The 21,527-nt window shown below is 35.0% G+C and overlaps 2 protein-coding genes across 3 annotated transcripts; one reads left to right on the top strand and one right to left on the bottom strand.

Annotated features, from left to right (window-relative positions):
* The first annotated feature begins 2,791 nt into the window (after nucleotides 1–2,791).
* On the top strand, nucleotides 2,792–9,049 carry LOC104238514 (proline-rich receptor-like protein kinase PERK9). 2 transcript variants are annotated; one of them, XM_009792888.2, is made up of 9 exons: nucleotides 2,792–2,851; nucleotides 3,593–5,027; nucleotides 5,163–5,573; nucleotides 5,659–5,745; nucleotides 5,979–6,049; nucleotides 6,126–6,202; nucleotides 6,304–6,451; nucleotides 8,264–8,425; nucleotides 8,527–9,049. In XM_009792888.2, the coding sequence occupies exons 2-9, from the start codon at nucleotides 3,854–3,856 to the stop codon at nucleotides 8,728–8,730; spliced, it is 2,334 nt and encodes a 777-aa protein (XP_009791190.1). In that variant the 5' UTR covers nucleotides 2,792–2,851; nucleotides 3,593–3,853; the 3' UTR covers nucleotides 8,731–9,049. The 2 variants fall into 2 exon arrangements, with proteins under 2 accessions (XP_009791190.1, XP_009791189.1); XM_009792887.2 differs by having other exon boundaries at nucleotides 2,847–2,943.
* A 2,407-nt stretch (nucleotides 9,050–11,456) lies between these two features.
* On the bottom strand, nucleotides 11,457–17,903 carry LOC104238516 (putative phospholipid-transporting ATPase 9). The gene is made up of 11 exons (XM_009792890.2): nucleotides 17,101–17,903; nucleotides 15,014–16,359; nucleotides 14,666–14,776; nucleotides 14,311–14,587; nucleotides 14,108–14,196; nucleotides 13,911–14,019; nucleotides 13,571–13,774; nucleotides 13,312–13,437; nucleotides 13,087–13,185; nucleotides 12,707–12,898; nucleotides 11,457–12,565 (listed from the first exon to the last, which is right to left on the bottom strand). The coding sequence occupies exons 1-11, from the start codon at nucleotides 17,494–17,496 to the stop codon at nucleotides 11,924–11,926; spliced, it is 3,591 nt and encodes a 1,196-aa protein (XP_009791192.1). The 5' UTR covers nucleotides 17,497–17,903; the 3' UTR covers nucleotides 11,457–11,923.
* Between the last annotated feature and the right edge of the window lie 3,624 nt (nucleotides 17,904–21,527).

Genomic DNA, 21,527 nt, shown 5'->3' on the forward strand with positions numbered 1-21,527 from the left:
AATTTGGTGTCACTGAATTTTCTTGATTTTTGTAAATGAAGCTCAGACTCATTAATTGAATATCAGGTTAAAAAATGTCAAATTACCAGTAATTAAGAATTTAGAAGGTTCATCCTCTAAAAGCCAAAAGGACCATGAACATAATTTTTTCCATCAATGTGCTCATATTTTATTTTTATATTTTAATGTGCCCACATTGAACGCCACATCTATACGTTGACAAGGTCAAAGGGGCGATTTTTCTTTTTATTTAATTATTTTTGACTTGGTAAACGGTGGGAGTTGATTTAAAGTTAAGTCACATAGTTGGAAAGATTTTCATAATAAGTAGTGTATGACAATTTTTTTATTTTAATTTTTAAGGCACAAAGGAAATAATTTATAGTAGTATTTATTGCATTTCCCTCCAGTCATGATCGAAAATTCTCTTGGTTTATTGCAGTTTAGTGAGGAATGGAGTCTACATACACCTAGTTCTATTTATTTACAGTAAATTGTGATAAACAAGTATCTCACTGAGATAAAAAAGAATTAAAAAAAATTTAAAAAACAAGTATCTCACTAAGAATTTTCTAATTACTGGCATTTAAAATGTTGACAATGAAAAAGAAGGAATTTTAAGCAAAGTATATATGAGGAGTTAGTAAAAATCAAGTTTAGACAAAAATTTATTAAAAAGTTTCTGTCTTGTTGTCTAAAAAATGTTATTTTTATCCCCCTAAAAGTGAAAATAATTTAAGTTGCTCGATTATATAAAGAATCAAATTCGAGATTTCTAAGCTTGTTTTGTATGACATAGAGAAATAGCCTGATTTACGACTAGTAATTACAAATTAGCTACCGTTTCAAAAGTAATCAAAATTTAGCTACTTTTTCATGTAAAAATAAAATCTGAATAAAAATATCCTCAATAATACGAAAAAATTCCAGCATAATATACCGGAGTTCGAATTTTTTACATATGAAGTTCCATCATATTGTGTTGGAATTTCATAATGTGCTGGAATTCCAATATAATATATAAGAAGTTTATACGTAGAAGCTCCATAATCCAGCATATTATGCTAGAACTTTCCGTATTTCAAATAAGATATTTTTATCCAGATTTTATCTCCGTATAAAATAGTGACTATTTTTTAATGACGTTATAACTGCGAGCTATTGTTCCATTACCAGTCAGAAAAACACATACTATTTTTACTACATATTATGTACAACTATTAAAAAGAGCAAACGACTATCTAAGAAAATGCAACATATTATTGATTTCTTAGGCTCTCAACTTTCCTTAATTATACTAATTTTTGGCCAAGTATTTCTAACTATATGGATTTAATGAAGGTATTGTATTTAGTTGGTAAAGTCCATAGGCAATCATAATATGTGGTTGAAGGTTAGTAAGTGAAAGTCAATTTTCAGATTCTATTGAGGACTGAAATGGAGTTAAAAAGGAAAAAGGTAATAACTCCACTTAGTTAAAAATAGATGTGGATGTAGTGGTAATAAAGAGTAGAGATTTCATGCACAAGGGTGTTGACCTAAAGATAATATTTGAGTTTTAAAAAAAAAAATAATACTAGGTGACCTTTACATACGTATGTCTTAGTGGGCATTTGGACATAAGAATTGTAAAATATGGGAAAAAAGTGAAATTTTATTCATGTGAAAATGATATTTAAAAATTAAAGTTGTATTTGAACATAAATATAATTTTGGGTTGTTTTTGAATTTTTGTGAGTGATCTGAGTGAATTTTTTTGAAAAATAGCTTTTTGGAATTTTTTAAATTTTCAAAAAAATTTCAAAATTCATTTTCAAGTGAAATTGAAAATTTTATAGCCAAACAATGATTTCAAAAAAAAGTGAAAAATTTTCGAAAAAAAAAATAAAATAAAATTCATGTCCAAACGGGCTCTTAAGTTTTTGTAGATAGAGTTACGTAGAGCCTGTTTGGACATAAGAAAATTTTCCCTTTTTTTTTAATTTTTTTTCACTTTTTTCGAAATCAGTGTTTGTTCATAAAATTTTTAATTTTTAATTGAAGATGCATTTTGAAATTTTCGAAAATTTGAAAAACTCCAAAATACTGTTTTTCAAAATTTTCACTTAAATCACTCACAAAACTTCAAAAACAACCCAAAATTATATTCATGTCCAAACAGAACTCTAAATTTCAAATCTCATTTTCACTTGAAATAAATTTCACCCTATTTTAGAATGTTACAATTCTTACATTGAGACGCCCACTTAGTATTTATGCTAGTGAAAGATAGCAATCACTGATATATGGAGAATATAAATATTGGGTTTGTATGAATCTAAAATTATGGATACGGAACATAAAAATATATGTCAAAAATTATTAAAATTTTAATAAATCGTAATTTTTGACCTCATAATTTTAAAACTAATTAATATAATTTTAAGAATCTAAAGATTGAAACCATACTCGTTAAAATCAAAATCTGTCTTTAGTACCAGATATATCAAGAAATTATTAAAGTAAACATAAAATAATAAAATGGAGTAGAAAATTTTAGGTTTATGAAAAAGCCAAAGCAAAAGTTTGATTATTAGGCGCTGACCCTATGCATTAGCTGCAACGTTGCGCAACCTTACCTTTAAATTTTGTGCATTTTGATGGTGACGTTTTAAGAAGCAAGAAAAAATAATTTAATAATCATAACAAAAATGACTTTTAAATGACATCATCTAAAACATCATATTCATATAAATAACACATAGTTTTCAACGTGTAAAAGGTTGTCGCTTTCACTGTGTTGGGCCACACTAGAAATTGGATTTATCTGACCCCACTTTCCGTGTTCCCCCTTTGGGTCTGAACTTCCCAGGTTTACATAAATTTTTCTTTTTTGGTGGTTTTTGTATTTTAAAGATTGGTTCTTGCATTTGATCATGCCACTGCCATAGAAAACATAATAAGGTAAAAGAAGAAAAAAAAAAGGAAAAAGTTCCTTTTTTTGGTTTTATCTAATTGTGGATTTACTTCTATGGTTCTTGCTAATTTGGGTTTTTGGTTTGAAAGATTGAATTTATATATGTGAATTTACATTGGGAATATAGTTTTTTGTCTGTCTTTTCTTGATTTGGGTTGTGGTGTTTGTGTAATTTTCTATGAGGTGATCTTGGTATTTCTTGATTCTACATTTAGTGATCTGGGTATTTTTCTTTTTTTGCTATAAGGGTTGTAAGTAATCTCAGTTTCTTGATTTGGTAAGTTTGTTCATAATTGAGATTTTGATTCTGATAATAATTTTCTAATGTATATTGAGCCGAGGGTCTTCTGGAAACAACCTCTCTACCTCTTGTGTCCACAAGGTAAGGAGTAAGGTCTGTGTTCACACTATATTCCCCCGACCCCATACAGTGGAAATACACCGGATATGGTGTTGTGTATAAGAATTTGCTAATGTGTGTATATGATGAATTAGATAAAGGTGAATATGAATTCTGATTGAACTTCTTTAAAGATCAAGTCCTTTTGTTGTTTTTCGGTAGCCTACAAGTTTAGTGAGTTGAATTTCGTGAAAGTTTGAATCTTTTTTTTTTTTTTTTGGTTCTGAAATTCCTAGGTGTTTTGCTTGGAACTGGAGTGGATTGCTTTATCTCACTTGGGAGTGAATAGGTTTACAAATTTGGATCTCTAGGATATTAATTTGAGCATAAGGAGCAATTTTATTGCGTATTTGGATACCTTTTTTTAGGAAAAATCACTTTAGAGCAAGTCTGAACTTTGAGTAGAATTCTTGGAATTCTGGTAATTGCATTGATGTTTGGAGAGTTTGATAGTATCTAAGAGATGGTGTAATTTAGCTAGTTTTGGTGGTGGTGGGATGTCAATTGTTTCTCCACCTCCAACTTCTGCACCATTTCCTGTTCCTCCAATTGTCTTAACTCCACCTCCTCAGCTTTCTTCTCCGGCCCCTTCATCCCAGCCTAATGCAACAGCACCACCCGTATCTTCGTTACCTCCAACCTTACCTCCACAATCTGCTCCTTCAACGAATGCAACATCTCCTTCCCCGGCCTCACCACCTCTACCGCAATCCCCTCCTAACGTGACATCGCCTCCTCCGATGGCTTCTCCACCAACAGCTTCTGCTCCTCCAACAAATGATACAACTCCGACTTTTAGTCCTCCACCTTTACCTTCCTCACCTCCACCTCAATCTTCTCCTCCGCCTGCTAGTTCACCGCCACCTCAATCTTCTCCTCCGCCTACTAGTTCACCACCACCGGTGTCTCCTCCGCCTGCTAGTTCTCCTCCTCCTCCATCCAGCCCACCAGTTAGTTCATCACCACCTCCGAAAGTTGAGCCTCCACCTACCTCACCTCCTCCAGAACCAACTCCTCCGACAAATTCACCTCCACCGCCTCCAAAAGCTGATCCTCCTCCACCTATCTCACCTCCACCACAACCAACCACTCCTCCAAGTTCATCTCCACCACCACCAAAAGTTGATCCGCCACCTACATCCTCTCCGCCACCTCCACAGAATCCGGATCCTACTCCACCACCACAATCTCCTGAACCTCCGGAAGGTTCATCCCCTCCGCCACCTTCGCCCGTGAATCCACCTCCATCACCAGTTTCTCCACCACCACAAGGTTCACCTCCTGCCCCAGCCTCCGACCCTCCTAAAAATTCACCCCCTTCACCACCTCCACCTGCGAATTCACCTCCATCGCCAGCATTTACGCCACCACGAAGTTCACCTCCTACACCGTCCTTGGAACCTCCTAAAAATCCACCTCCTTCACCACCAGTTCCTTCAGATGGCTCCACTACCAATAGGTCAAGTAATAATGCAGCGGATAGCTCAAACAGTCCGAGTAGTAGCGGCCTAGGGACTGGAGGTACAGTTGCCATTGGCATCGTTCTTGCTGTTTTATTGCTTAGTATTATTGGAGCAGTGGGTTGGTGCATGTGGAAGCGAAAGAAAAAGGCTTTTCGCCTCAATGGCGGGAATGTCATGCCAACCTCTGTGGGTTTCACCCCACAATCTGGTAATTTTTCACTAGCTAGTATATCATTCATTAGCACGTCAATAAATGTTTCAGATGCTTTCAAGCAACATCAATGTAATATTTGTGGTTCAAAAATATAAATTGCAATCTGAGAAGAGTGCAAATTATGTACAGAGTCTGTCTTATTGAAGATACAAGAATCAACACCTGGGACTGGAAACGGAACTGGCTCCAATTTCCTAATTTCTCCTGCAGGATCTGGTGGATTGGGAAGTTCAAAGATATGGTTTACCTATGAAGAACTAGTTAAGGCTACTAATGACTTCTCGGCTGAGAATTTGTTGGGGGCAGGTGGATTTGGTTCTGTATACAAAGGATATCTAGAAGATGGGAGGGACGTCGCAGTAAAGCAACTAGATATTGGTGGGCGCCAGGGAGACCGGGAGTTCAGAGCTGAAGTTGAAATCATCAGTAGAGTACACCATCGCCATTTGGTTTCCCTTGTAGGTTATTGCATTTCTGAGAGTAGAAGGCTCCTTGTTTATGACTATGTCCCAAATAACACCCTTTACTTTCATCTTCATGGTAAATACAAATCTTTTATTTTTCTTTCAAACTCACTTTTGACATTTGGTCACTAAAACTAGATGTGGATACATGAAATTTACAGCGGCTGGAAGGCCTGTTATGGATTGGACAACACGTGTTAAGATTGCTGTTGGTGCAGCTCGTGGAATAGCTTATCTGCATGAAGATTGTAACTTTCTTTCTCTTCCTTTAGTCTTATAGTTATGGTTGATTATATTCTCTTTGTTTATTCCATTGGTCTGATCTGTAATACACAACCCCTTTGTTCTTGTTGCCTGTAATATTTACGCGATGCACTTATTCTATTTATCATTCTTTAACCTTTTTTTTTTGCATTCTTTAACTATGGATTTCATTATTATCACTCTTCTTTTGTGTTGTTCATTCTCTTGGTGATGACAGGCAATCCTCGAATTATCCACAGAGACATTAAATCATCAAACATTCTTTTGGATAGTAATTTCGAGGCTCGGGTATGTCAACATCCTCAAACTCCATTATTCACATTCTTTGACTCGCAAACTGCCTTACAATTCTTTTTTTCCACAGGTTTCTGATTTTGGTTTAGCTAAATTAGCTCAGGATGCAAAAACTCATGTTACAACACGTGTTGTTGGAACATTTGGGTATGTTCCTGCACCAAAATTAACACTAACTGGATAATAGGAAATAATGCACTACATTCCTTCTTTCTATGTGTCTATTCTAATTCCTTGGATCCTTTCAGCTACATGGCTCCTGAATATGCATCAAGCGGCAAGCTGACTGAAAAATCCGACGTATATTCTTTTGGGGTTGTGCTTCTGGAGCTAATTACTGGACGGAAGCCTGTTGATACATCTCAGCCTTTAGGGGAGGAGAGTCTAGTTGAGTGGGTATGTTTGTAGCCAAACCAATCTCTTCCTTCTCTCTCTCTTTCATCACCTTCTCTCCATATTATGTGAGAATTATGTTCTGGTTATTTATTGTAGTTACAAGTTAACGTATCTGCATGTGCAGTATAAGTACTGTTTGTGTCCATTTCGCTAGGACAACCTTTGCATCTCATGTTAAATAAGATTTGGTGATTCATCCTGTCATTTTCCCCGCACAAGAACTTAGTGCGACACTGCTACTATGCAGCAAGCGTCTAGTTGCACCTCTTCAAAAAAAAATCTTTTAGGTTTCTTTGTTCTATCACACCAGCCAGCCAATGTTCTGAGTAGCACGAGGTTTCTCTGCTATAAGTTCTTTTAAAAGAAATTCAGACCTCTATCCTGGAAAACTTTGGGTGGAAATACTATCAAATATTTGCCTATGGAAAGTGTGTGTGCATATAATTTTCAACTTTAGGGAATAGACTGTTGCAACAGAACTTGTTTATCGTTAGACCTACCATATAGTTGCCTACTCACTGCCATTTCAATGGATAAGAGCTGCTCTTTTCTATAAATGGCAGTGAGGTTGTCCTTGTTTTTGCTTGTAAGATTGAGAAAGTTCAGAGGACAGTTTGGAAGTGGATGCACCTTAAAGAATCCTGATGATTCCCCTACGATCATGCATTGTATCCTGTAATAGCTGGCATCTGTGTTCATGAAATCTCTGGGATTTGTTAAAATCACCTTGTAGCCCCTCTACATGTTCTAGGAAAGATGTCGTTTCCAATTTAATCCTTAATTTTAGGCTTATCAGGGGGGGATTTGATGGTGTAAGGCACAAATAAGATATCTTGGAGCAAAACAAATCCAGGGAATTTTGGTGTCCAAAAGCTACAGTTAAAGCAATGACCAAGTAGAAATTGCTGAAAATGCTGCTCTTCATGTTCATGAAGAGTGGTACTTTTTAATATCCTTTAGTGATATTGAGAAAGCAAGAAAAGGATGGAGACAGATTTGATGTTTACTTATTTGCAGCTTACTTGACTGAGTGGGTGAGAGAAAATCTTAGGTCAGTTTGGTTGTGTACTAATTACACAGATGGTGCTTCATTGTTGGAGTGTTTCCATATTGTAAGGATCCATTTGAGTCCATATATTTGATAAGCATGTTCTGCCCGTTGTGATTAACAGCTGTTTTTCGCTGTTTTTCGTACTGGAACAGGATTGTAGTTTATAGTTGACACTTGACATGCCTTGAAGGAGAATCTCTTGTTTTATAAATAAGAGTCTCAAGATTTTACCATCTTGATTGAGCATAGCCGAATGTGTTGGAGATACTGTATTTCCTAGGCACTCTTAAATTTCGTTCACCTAGATCTGAGAAGGCCAGCTTTTTGCAATTATTCTGCAATCATTTCTTATACTTCTGTTTTATGATACAATTGTCTCAATTTCCGTCATTAGTTTTTCTTCACCTGAAATTTTGAGGTTTTTAGTTGCTTTGCAACAACCAAAAATCCCAAGAAGTTGTCTGCTTAAATTTCATTTCATGGATATTACTCCGAGCAGAAGGCTTCCGCTAAAAATAATTTTCATTTCATTTGGTTCCTTTTGTAGTCAGTAGCCTAATTTACAGCTGTATTTCCTAACAAAGTATGGCAGTCATTCTTCTCTTTAGGAAGTTTCTGAAAAGAATAACTCTTTCGGTTAGAACTGAATTCTGGTACTAATCACCAGACCTAACTTCGAATCAGCCTAACACTGTTTTGCAGTCGTGTCAATGTAAAACTTTTTGAGTCATGCTGCAATTTGATCTTTTTTTCTTTTCCAGGCTCGGCCTTTGTTTATTCATGCACTCGAGAAAGGGGAATTTGATCAGTTGGCAGATCCACGCCTCGAGAGGAATTATGTTGCCACCGAGATGTTTCAACTGATTGAAGCAGCTGCAGCTTGTGTGCGCCACTCGGCTGCAAAGAGACCAGGAATGGGACAGGTAACCGATTCTTTATTTCACTAAAAATCTTATCGCCTGAAACACCGTTAAGACTTGTCATGAAGAGGAATTTACGTTCCAATCGTTCTTATTCTTTGCAGATCGTGAGAGCTTTTGATAGTTTGTCTATTTCTGATCTGTCAAATGGAATGAAAGTCGGGGAAAGTACAATATATAACACTGCAGAACAATCTGCAGAAATAAGATTGTTTCGAAGGATGGCATTTGGTAGTCCAGATTTTAGTTCCGATTTTTTTAGTCAAGGTACACACCATAGTGGAGAGTCGGCTGAAGATAGGGTATAGTTACTATTTTACACAACTAAAAGGCCTTGCTAAAGCAAGTGTATGTATCTGTTTATAGATCAAAGGCGCCTACGTTGAGAGGTATACGATTGCCCCTTCGAGGTTATTTAGTTGTTGGTTAGGTTTTGTAAGTAGATTCCTTTTTTTTGCTGGCTTACATTTAAGCCCTGCTATTTTGGGAGCAATTTTTCCTGCAAGTAACTGGAAATTTTTTGTCTTCTCCAATATTTGTTCGTTCAAAAGGTTTATTCAATTTGTTTGTTCTTCTCAAAATGGTGGAAATGTATACTTTGATGGAACATACAGGTCTTGAGATCAACAGCTTTACCACCCCCTTCCTCCCCTGGTTTTCGCGGAAAAAAAAAAGGAAAATAGAAAAGCAGGGAAAAAACAGAAAAGAGAGATATAAGAAAATAAGTGTAAAAAAAAAAAAAAAGCAGTCCAGTACACTAAGGTTCCGCTATGCGTGGGGTCCGGGGAGGGGCAAGTGCACAAATAGTCATTCTCAGGATGCTATTTAGAGATTAGCAAGTACTTATTTTGTCCTGAAATTTTAAACTAAAAACCTCAACTTAAGGATAATTCAAAACATTTTTGTCCTAAAAAATTGAACTGAAAAATTGAAATTCAGGACGCGCTGACTAATTTCTAAATAGTAGCCCTTTAGAGTGATTACCTGGTGTCATTTTTACGTTCGGGGAAGGGCGGGACCACGAGATTAAAAAGAAAGAGAAAAGGCCCTTTAAAGTTTGCTAGTATTTCTTAGTTTTCATCAGAAGATTTCCACTCCAATGATTAACATTCACGTAAAGAAAATTGTAAATATAAAGGCTAATGTTTTACTTTGCTTAGTTTTACATCCATAGACACAAGGAAAAGAACAAGAAGCAAGATTCAGAAGAGTTTATGTCTTTCTTTGGAAGGCAAGTGCAAAAAGTCAGACAAAGACCTCAAAAAGTCAAGTCTATTGAGTGAACACTTCTGCTAGCTATACATAAACAAACAAATAACTACGCTTCAATCCCAAGTAAGTTATGGTCGGCTATATAAATCCTCACTGTCCATATTGCTCTATTTAAACACATCTTAGTCCAATAGTGCCTAGGCGAGCATGTCTCAGTGTACTAGGATACATTGTAAATTGATTCTTTTTATGCTGACCGTCAACCTACTGCAACGCTTTTCCTTTATTCAGACTTGAGACCGGCAACATGAGCAAGATCACACAAGCGAAGTTATTCTGCTACTTAACCATGAACATATCAATTATAACAAGAACAAGAACAACAACAATAACAACAACAATAACAACTTAGTTTGATCCCATAAATGGGGTCTGGGAAGGGTAGTATGTACGCCGACCTTACCCCTACCTCATAGAGATAGAGAAGCAGTTTCCGGTACATCCTCGGCTCAAGGAACAATGAAGATAAAGCACCAAGTAGCAAAGAATGTTAGCAACATATGAATTATAAGTCAACTAGAATAGGACAGCTTATGCTTCCTTCCACATTTTGCTTTAAGCTATCAGTTCCATTTTTTAGCTTTGCAGACAATATCTTCTCATGCTTCAAACATCAATATACCCTTCTTAAAAGAGAAGCAACCTATTAATTCCTTGACAAGAAATGACTTCTATTCATAACCTTCTTCATTACCTTCACCCTTCTCTCCATTCTCTGCTTCAATCTTGCACAAAAAATGGTTGACAAAAACATTATCGCGGCCGATTGCATAGTCATATGTTGCTGCTGCCAATGCTTGATCCTGCAAATCATCATCTTATTCTTGCTTAACCTCCCATGCAAATTGTTAAAGAAAACAAAAGAATGTATAAAGAAAGTGAGAGATCGACGGCGGAACAAGAAAACTATGAAGATTGAGAATAGAAGATATGAAGATGAAATCTTGAAAGATTATGGAGGATCTTTGAGGGTTGAATTTGAAAGTTTATGTTGTATGGAAGAAGTTGAAAATGTTTTGGAAGAGTTTTCTCAAAAGGGTGAATTTGCTTTTGGAAGTTTTTGGGGTGGAAATGAAGAGGAGGTTTTAGAGACAAAGTGCATCTCAACATGTATAAGAAAACAAACAGTTGATTATGATGTTTTTCATACTCATTTGATACAAGTCTTTGGATCTTTCAACTTGCAATGACACTCTTACATGCTCTTTTACAATATTTCTATTGCCTTATTAACTAAAGTTTATGAAATAATTGAATCTCCTATATTTAGAGTCTGCCTTTGGGTGGAATTATTAAATAAAAATACATGTAATTATTTTTTAAAAGAGTAGTATAAATATAATAGACACAATTACTCCAAACTTACTACTCTAAATCCTGAATTCGCCTTGTATACTCTCTCAATATGTTTGGCGTGATTTTCGGGTATATATAAGATGTTTAGTCATTTAACCCGGGGGGGGGGGGGGGCATTTATAGCTTAGTTTATGGGGCACGGGAACCCATAGTCTCTCCTGTCAAACTAGGTATTTTATATATTTATTTTCTAGAATTAGTCTAATATTATCTATTGGCACCCATGCTTCAAAAAGTTTGAATGGTGCACTTGGTTGAATATAGAGTTATTTATCCCAAAAAATAGGGATCGATTGCCACTTTATACTTTTTTTCTCCTTTCTAAAGTGGTGCACCCATATTCTATAAATCCCTCTGGTTAGTATGTATTGTTGCAGAAAGAAAAAATATGTGCACACACTTAGAGTTCAACTGAAATGCTCATTCTTTATTAATCAAAAAATGTACAGATGATAATAACTTGAAAGAGAATATGGGGTCTTAACACTTAAAACAAAACCAATCCTCCTCCTTATTAAAAGTTGCTTATCTGCTATGCTGCTTCTAGTACTCAACAACAATGTTACAAGGTATAGAATGAAAGAATTACATACTATATTACCAGTACAAAATTTACAAACTTGTGGGGCATCTTTGCCCATTTAAGACATGGTACAGTAGTACAGCGTGGCGTCAACTGGACCTCGACGACGTAGCCTCCATGTATGTAGTTGTGTACAGAACCAGCTCGGAAAACATGTACAATGAGCAAGTTCCAGCTTACAACAATAACATACCCAGTAAAATCCCACAAGTGGGGTCTGGGGAGTGTAGAGTGTACGCAGCTCAACAGAAACATGTATACTGCTCGTGAAAATCCAGCCTGGACAGTGGTTATCTGTGGCTACTGCTCCTCTCTTTCTTGTCTTCCAAAGGATTCGTTCTCGCCAATGAACGAGCAGTGAAACCTACGGTTGTGGGCCTTATCGATCTCTGTCTCACCACATGGCAGTACTCTGGGTCATCGGATTTCCCCTCGTATCTTATCCATTGAATCATCCCGTGGTACAATGGGAAGAACCGCGTCTGAATAGCATTGTATATAAAGTAGGGAAGTAGAGCTGAAACTGTCACCAATATTATGATGATCCAGTAGAATGGGGCCGGAGCTAACGCTTCCACGAAGATTTTGTACGCGGTTGTGGAAAAAGTTGTAGACATGGTTCCATAAATCAGAAGGAAAATGTACCAGAGAGCAATTCCACCCCAGATTACAATGTGCTGGATTAAGGTAAAATAACTGATAGCGAGCGCCATTTGGCAATTGACAACCCAAACAACACATGTGTACATGGTTGCCCCAACAACTGCATATCCAGCAACTTTACCATCTTTTTTATAAGCTTGAGGATCTAATGCTGTTATGCATAAGAAGAAGATTATCACCGCACTGCAAGCGCCATTGACCATCCAGCCTATTATACGACGCCATCTGAAGAGGAGATTCTGAACACCTTCTTGATACAGTAAAGGGAACTGCCACATAATACCAAAAGAATAATTAGAAACTAAGAAAAAAGTACTTAATTCCACCTCATGTCCAAGAAGCTATACAAATGCTAGGAATAAAGCCACACGCGTTAAGAAAATGTGAATACTGCATCAAGTGTAACATACCTTAAGACACAATCGGGCAGATACATCTTGATCGAAAACTCCCAAAGCAATCACTGGGAGTGATGTGAAAAAGACATTGTAAGTTGACAGAAACCAATCGTTATATGCTGGTTGTCCAGAGAATGATGTATATGCCTCGTATAAGAACACAGTGATACCAAATACGATGTTTTTGTAGAAGAAGTAGCATATCTGCAGGGAAACAAATATAAAAAGCCAGTTACCAAACTGCTCCACAAAATATTTGCAAATATTTTCTTTATGTTTTGAAACAGTTCATCGGAAGGCAATAGATTTATTCTTTAAACAAATTTTTATCTCATCTAAATTATGATGAGAGAACAAATTTTAAAGAGAAAATCAGAGGAATAATAGATTACCATCGAAGAGATCCTTCTATAACACCAATGTCCATGCACTAAAAGCAAGCGCTCCAAAAATCGGAACTGAGCAATAGCAACATCACTTGACATAACAGCCTAATGAGTAAAAGAAGAAAAAATTATGATAAGAACAATTAATTAGGGTAGGTAGAAGAAAAGAAGAAATTTGAAAATCATCAAAGTTGCTACAAAGAGGCAAGAGAAAGGTATAAGCTCTTGAACCTGCATTCCTTCAACGCCGCTGATTCCAATTCCAATATCAGCTTCTTGAAGCATTCCTACATCATTAGCTCCATCTCCAACTGCCAAAGTTATCTTTCCAGTCCCCAATTTGACTAGTCTTGTTACCTATATTTCCAAGGAATCGCCAAACTAAGCACTAGAGTAGACTAGAAACAGAACTACAGATAAAATACAAGAGAGGATTGAGAGAGCCAAAGGACAGAAATGCATAGAGTCTGGAGTGTGAAATTCAACTTACCAGTGCCTTCTGTTTTGGTGATGAACGGCAGCATATAACAGAGGCACATCTGATTGCAAGGTCCAAAAACATATTTTTTACGTCATCATCTAGGGCATATGTAAGAGATTTCCCATCAATGATCAAAGCAAATGCCTCCGTGCTAGAAGTAGTAAGTAGAGCCTTTCCTTCAGTAATTTGTCGTAAAACATTTTCCTTTGAAGCCTGTAATAAAAATATATATCACACAACATCATGAATATGAAAAACTAAAATCTAAAGAATCATTTCCACATATTTAGTCATGTTTCTATAGCTGTCACTTCAACAAGCAATGCAAAAAAAGTAGAGATGTATTTACCTTGGCAATTGCATTCTTTTCTCCAGCTTTCTCTATAGCTTTAATATCAGGGCTTTCCAGCGTTATGATAATTTGCTTCATTCCTTGTCTAAGCAAACTACAAGCATAACTGCAGAAGACATTTCGGTCAGAAGTGCTTGGACAAGCAACGCATGTATTAAATAAGGAATAGAAAAACTCGTAATCCATTACTATACCCGATATTAATGGCTGTTTCCATCTTATCCCCAGTCAAAACCCAAATTTTTATGCCTGCTTGAGCCAGTTTGTCTATGCAATCCGGAACCTATAGCATGAATAGAAACAGAAAAGTCAATACACAACCAAATATGTCAATGATCAACCAATATAAATCAATCAACAATGCGTGGAAACAGTTGTGTGGCTTCATAGAATTTACCCCGGGTTGAAGTTTGTCCTCCACAGCAGTAGCACCAAGAAGAATCAAGTCTTTTTCTATATTATCTGTTATTTCGTCAATGATTGTTTCACGGTCTTCACTGATTGAATTCTTGGCCTCTAGGAATTTTTCATTGAAACTTTTGTATTCTTCTTCACTGAGTTTACGATAAGCCAGTATCAAGGTCCTCAAACCTGCATCGGCATACTCATTCACATGTTCCTTTGTTTCTTCTTCAAACTCTCTTCCATTTTTTCCAAGTCTTTCAAACATGATACTGCATAAAAACTAGGTCCGTAACTAAAATAGGAGTTTAAAGAATTTATGGCGAATGCGAAGTTGCAACTTGACTAACCTGTCGGCACCTTTGGAGAGTAACAAGATCTTTCCGTCCTCATCCTTTACTATGACGGACATCCTTTTTCTTGTACTATTAAACTCCAAAACGTTCAAAATCTTATATGACCTGTAAACAAAGATCTCTATGATTACTCTTAAGAAAAAAAATTGCTTATGTTTATACCACCGTATAAAATATCAGAAAAACATATTTAACATTCATCGTCTAAAGTGTTTCAGAGAGATTAAACATCATTTTGAAAACAAGAAATGTCACTGGTACTAGGCTGCAAGATGCTATTCTTTCAGAAAACTAAAGATGCTGATAACATATATTGAAGAAACATGTTTCAAGTTAACTTACCTCTCAATTCTCTGTCCAGAAGCCAAATCCAATTCATGCACCGACACACTTGTTTGCGTCCTCTTATAGAATTCAAAACCAATTTCTCTAGCAGCAATGACAAAGGCTGCCTCATCTGGAGACTCGGCTTCATATGAAACCTTGCCTGTACCTTCATCTAATTCTGGTATGACTGTATGACAGACTGCTAATAAACGGAAGAACTTCTGTATTACATCTGAATGAGGCTCAAAAAGCCAATTCGCATTCATGATTCGCTCGTCTTCAAAATTGAAGCCTTTAACAGTGGACTTCCTAGGACTAACTGCACCATCCTCAGCATGATCCTTACCTATTTTCAGCAGCGGAGATCCATTTCTTTTAGCCATGGCCCTTTCAACTTCTGTAATACCACGTCCATAAGCAGTTCCTGCTACAGAACACTTGACAAACTCCATTGAATTACAAGTCAGTGTGCCAGTTTTATCGGAAAGTATTGTGTCAACCTGGCCGAGTTCCTCAGTTAGATTTGAGGTGCGAGCATGTGCTGGTTTATCAGTTTCTTCATAGTACATGTTAATATCCTGATTAATGAAGATACTCTGAAGAACTTTAACAATTTCGATCGATACATACAAGGAGATCGGAATAAAGTAGCTATACAGCATTATAGCTGTCAGGAAATGGTAAACGGCAGCAGCAGGAGCTCTTCTCGGATCAAAGAAAATTTCTGATCTATCGGGTTGCAGGTACCACCTTTTATGTCCGCCATCTAGATCCTCTTTAGTTACAATTCCAAAGTAGACTGATCCAACAAAAGAAATTGTGAACAAAACGGCAAATAAGAAGTAAATGATTCTATCCATTTTCCTCTCAATCTTGCTTCTTTTAGAAGGGGGATCTGTCGCATTCTGCATGACCTTAGTGTCGTGACCAGTAAAGATGACGGCCCCATATATATATTCTGTGTTGCGCAATTTAGAGTCTCTGAGGAGTAATTGCTGGGGAGAAAGAGGATGCTGTTGTTCTTCGTATTCCATACTTCCAACGAAAGTATACAAATTAGCATTAGGATCTTCACATTTAACTAAAGCCTTAAAGTCTTTGAAGTGCAGATCTTCATTTAACGATGAAGTAACATCCAATGCCTGTTTAAGCTTCAAATTAGTTTCCCCATCTAAGTTCATGGTCTCAACATAGCAAACTGCATCATCATAACAAGATGAAAGCAAAAGAAGGTCTGCCGGAAAGAATTGATCCTTCTCCACCTTAACTATATCACCGACTCTCAAATTTTTCCATTCAGAAAGATCAAAAACTCCATCTCCTTGATGTACTTTAACCTTCCTGTTATTCACCTCAATATCCTGAAAAGAACAAAACGAGAAGACGAATGACAAACTGCGTGGCGCTGGACAGGGAAGCGGCAATAAGCAGAAGTACATTTATAAACAACCAATATCTGTATATCAAAAGAGGCTCCTCTACCAGAGAATCCGTATCATGCATAACAAGTCCAGATAAAATGCCAGAGTATCAATTGAGAAATCATGAAACTGGTCCCAAAAGGAAAAAAAAAATGAAAATAGGCTATCTTAGGGAATAATACTTTCACTGCAAAATGGTAACTTTGCTATATTTGGGACTGTCAAATATTTACCATATACACAATCTCATAGATTTCATTAACTATCTTGTCATCCACTTATAGTAATCCGAGAAACAGAACTTTCACATCTCTGACAGTTGGATCCCAAGAATCCTAGATTATTCACACACAGTCCAGTAACAAAATTATTACTATATCACTCAAATCTTTTTTAGGCAGCAACAAGCATCATCAAGAACATTTTTCAAGCAACAATTATTAGCCAAAAAGCAAACTAAAAAAGGTTAGAAAGACGAGAAGAACCAAACAACCAACAACTACTACGCCTCAGTTCCAAACAAGTTAGGGCAGTGCTATATGAATCATCACATCTCAACTCATGTCATCATTATACTAACAAGAACAACATAATTTTTTTAATTTTTTTTTTTCTGTTTTACCAGTAAGATCTGCTTTAATTTAAACTTTCCAAATCAGGAAAAAAAGAAGAAGTGAATACCTGTTGCTTTCTACGCCAGTCTTCAATACCCTCCTTAACCATAGTTGCACCAATAACAATAATCAAAGGAAGAATAGCACTAACAGCAGAATAAGGAGCCAGTGCTGTAAAAGCCAAGATTCCAGTAACAAGAAAGTAGAAGTTAGCTACTCTTCTAAACTGCTCAAACAAAGACTTAGGCAAGAAAGTTGCTGCTGTATATTTTGTTGTACTAACATAATTTCCTGCATAATCTCTAATTCCAGCCTCAAAACCACTTGGTTCATTACAAAATACTACTCTTGAAAATCCAGGTCCTCCAATTTGTGAATGATCATCACTTACAAATGATGCTTTCCCACATCTAAATGAGTAGATCTTGCTGAAATGTAGCTTTTTTCTCCTCCCAGTTCTCATTTCTTAACCAAAAAGAAAATTTTTAATCTTTTTTCAGTAGAGAATCACAAAACTACCAAAAGGGTAATGCAGTTTTTTCCAAGAAAGTGTCAAAGATCACAACTTTATGACAAATTATGTTCCAAGATTTGAACTTTAGCTAAATCCTTCAAAACCCAAGAAAGAAAAGAAGAATTAAACCAACCCCAATTCAAAGAACAATTAAATGAGAAGAAATTTGAGACCCAATATAGGCACAAGCTAGAAAAAATAGTAGGTAGTTAATTTGGAAGTCCTAAACCACAAGTTTTAGCTACAAAGTTGTAATCTTTATACATAAAATGCAAATATGACTCAATATTCTTCAAGTTCAGTTTGAAATAAATAAAAGAATCAAAGTGAAATAATAAATGTTATGAAGAAGAGAGAGAGTATGACAGCTGATATATATATATATATACATACATGTTGTTTTGTTATATACAAAAAGAGAGAAGAATTGTTCAAATGTTTGATATTTCTGTCCCTTTGGCACAAAGCTTTGAACATTGACTTTGATTTTTGATTCTACACGCGCATATGGCTTCTTTTTCTTCCCTCAAAGCTCAATTAGACATTAAACTATTAATTTAAACATAAAGAAATCAAACACACAAAACCCCATTTGAAAAAAAAATAATGGTAATTTCCCAGTAAAGTTTTCAAGAATTGTTTAAATCTCAAAGATTGAAAAAAGGGAAGCCTTTTGGGTGGATATTTTCCATTTGTCTGTTGTTGGATTTATCTTCCTCTGTGTGTTTGACATGTTGGTTTAAAGAAATTAAAGAGGAAAAAAACTGCATTCATTTTTTATTCTGTAACAGTAAATAATTATGTTTAAAAATATTAAAAAATAAAAAAGAGAGACAAGTTACCGTATCAAAAGGCCAAAAAAGATGCCAACATGTTGCAGAGGCTGCAACGTGTAAATAAAAAGTCAAAAACTTGGTTTTAAAATAACCTAATTTTTAACTAATCTCTTAACATCAGCTCTTACGTAAGTCACATGCATAAATGATATTTAATGTTTTTAACTGATAAATAAATAAATAATATATCATATATGTATATACTGTACTTGCTAAAAGATTAAGTGTTTCGTTTTTATATAGGGGACTTAAATTTATAACCTTATTGAGATTGATTTTGTTGGAAGAAAGTCCGAAAGAAAAGGAACTAATTGATGATAATAAGTTGATTCATTAAAAAGTCTTATTTCGTAGAAGCTTCTATTTCAATAATTGATTATAGTAAATTGAGTTATTAAAATCTCTTTATATATAGAAATACTTTTTAAAATTTCTTGATTCACAAGAAAAGAAAATTAATTATGGGAGAAAAATAAGGGAAATGGAATTTTGTATAATATAAATCGGCGGCTTTAATTATTTTCCAACTAATTTAGGTGTTGTACGGTCAAACATTCTAGAAACATTCTACTCTTTGCAGCCAGTGCACTACTTGGCTTTTTAGTAATGAGCGGGCATTCGTACAGTTCACATTGGATATGTAAATTTTAATTTAGATTTTTAGTTTTCGGATTGAAGAAATAAATATTTTAAATCAAATTCATATAAACTCGAATTTGGTCGAATCTTTTAAATTTAATCTTGGATTATTTGGTTGAAATATTTTAAATTTTGGATTTCGAACTTATAAGTTGAGCTACCCTTCGAATTTGCCCAAACTATACTAGCCCCTAATTATTACTCCTATTGATGATGAATAGACAACAGTCATCCCCACATGGCCAAAAAAGTGGCATATGGTCATTTTGTTCAGATTTGGAAAGTTAATTTATTTATAGAAAGTAAAGTAAAAAAAAATTCTTTTGTTTTCTCTTTTTCTTAGTTGAAGGAGATCTGGATTTCAAGAACATGAAGGACAGGATCTATCATCTATTAGAAATTAAATGTTGCTCTATGAAAAATATTGACGGTACGTACTTACCATTTGATTCTAATGCAAGTGGGCGATCGGGTGTTTCGCAGAATCTTTTATTATTTATCTCCGTATTTACCTCAAATAACTCCTTATTCATATGTCATACTGTTCGCCTTAAAGCCTTAACGAGAATGTACATAAGAAAATATTCCCCAGTTGGCTTTCAAAAAAATTGAACTCCTTAAGATCAAAAATTCAAAATTTATTTGGCTTTTGGTTATAAATTGTCTAAAACTGCAATTTGGAAACTTCGTACTCCCTCTGGTCCAAATTAAGTGATTTTTTTGGATGTTTTCACACAGATTAACAAATTCACCTTTTAACATTAATTTACAATAAAATTAACCATATTAACCTTTAATACTTCAAACGCATACTCCATCACTATTTACTTCAAGGGCAATGTAGGAAAAAAATAATTAATTCATTTTTGAAATCAGAAAAAATAACTTATTTTGGACCACAAAAAAAAAGCTAAAAATCACTTATTGTGGACCGGAGGGACTATTTTTTAAGAAACGGGAAAGAGGAATTAAAGAGTCATTAAAAATTCATATGTCTCCATATTATTTAAGGAACAATTAATATATTTTCTGAATTATTTCTTGATTTGATCAACCCATCTTAATAAACTGAATATAAAAGGAAAATGGCTAACTTTTTCTTGTATTTCTATCTTCTTCTTTTTTTAAAGCTTAATTTATTGTTTTTTTGAAGTAAAAAATTAAGTGCGGCCGCACACACTGGCGCAGTATGGGATCGGAGCAACTGGAACTCACTTACTAACGCTAAGTATGAAGACTATTTCTAGAGTGAACCACCTTTATTTGCTTTCTCTACTTTTCGCAAAGATTTATTAGGGATTGTATCGTTAAGATTAGTTACCGTGCTGTAATGACATTTCTTAATTTCCTGTTTAATAATAAATTCTCCTTTCAGCAAAAAAAAAAAAGGAAGTAAAAAACAATAAAGCTATATGTAATTTTCAGTCAATGTCACAAGTCTTGGAGCTCTAAGTCTTTCTTCGTCTAACTCCATTTCTTGGAATATTCCTCTGTCAACAATTAAAAAAGAAAAACTCAGTTTCTTGGAATATTCCTCTTTCAACAAGTTTTGCTTGTATGATATTTAATTTCCAGTTTATCTTTTTCCTAGTATTTCTCACGACAAGCCTCTTGTGTTTTCCGGGCATGTCAAGCCTTTGACTGGTCAAAATTAAAGTATGCTGGTACTCGCAAAGTCTGACCAATTTAAATTATCTCGAGAAGGATGGATAAAATGATCCCTAACAAAAACGATTTGATTTCTAGTGCTCGAATTTAAAATGTCTTGTTAAAGATGGAGAGGTATTATTCCGCCCTAACTTTTGGAGAATAATTTATACTCTTATACTATATACTATAATAATTGGGCAGATAGTTACTTTTTCATGATGTTGTTGGGCTAAAGCCTAAAGGTATGGAATAGTTGTAGTTTAGCTAAGTGTAAATCGATTTATACTTTTTCCCACTCTTTACAATCATGAAACATTTGTGCTTTTTTCACACATTTGTTGTAAGCATATGAATACCTATTAAATTTAAAAAAAAATGATGAAAGTCTTTCAATGCAAATATATTAAATTAAATTACAGTTTAACAAAAACTCGGGGAAAAAGTTAATAAGTATAATACTAGCTACAATATCAAGAATTTCGACTAGAAAATGAATAAAATAATTAATACCCAACACGAGTTAAGCATTTATTAACTCTTTATTGCCGTACCTTTTTTTTTCGCTTACATACTTTGTTTTGTTAAAAGTGTTATATTAGTGTGAAAATGATACTTTCAACAAATAAACAAAAATAACATACAAGATTATTATTTTTAAAAAAAAAAGAAAAAAAGGAATTAAAAAAAAAGGCAGGCATGAGGTTACAGGTTCAAATTCCAACAGAAACAAAAAATACTTCTCATCTACCTAATGTTTGAACAATCGAGTCACCCGGTATCTATATTGGTGGAAGGTAGCAAATATCCGGTGAAATAGACAAGATACACAAACTGCTCCGAATAATATCGTTATAA

This window comes from Nicotiana sylvestris, chromosome 10, assembly GCF_000393655.2.
Source record: "Nicotiana sylvestris chromosome 10, ASM39365v2, whole genome shotgun sequence".
In the NCBI taxonomy this organism is placed as follows: Eukaryota; Viridiplantae; Streptophyta; class Magnoliopsida; order Solanales; family Solanaceae; genus Nicotiana; species Nicotiana sylvestris.

Coding starts and splice junctions, on each gene's coding strand:
- LOC104238514 (XM_009792888.2), top strand. CDS start 3,854: ATGTCAATTGTTTCTCCACCTCCAACTTCTGCACCATTTCCTGTTCCT. Junction 6,050..6,125: donor ATAGTAATTTCGAGGCTCGG/GTATGTCAACAT, acceptor TTTTTTCCACAG/GTTTCTGATTTTGGTTTAGC. Junction 6,452..8,263: donor AGGAGAGTCTAGTTGAGTGG/GTATGTTTGTAG, acceptor TTTCTTTTCCAG/GCTCGGCCTTTGTTTATTCA.
- LOC104238516 (XM_009792890.2), bottom strand. CDS start 17,496: ATGAGAACTGGGAGGAGAAAAAAGCTACATTTCAGCAAGATCTACTCA. Junction 16,360..17,100: donor ACTGGCGTAGAAAGCAACAG/GTATTCACTTCT, acceptor TGTTCTTTTCAG/GATATTGAGGTGAATAACAG. Junction 12,566..12,706: donor CTGCCCGATTGTGTCTTAAG/GTATGTTACACT, acceptor ATTATGTGGCAG/TTCCCTTTACTGTATCAAGA.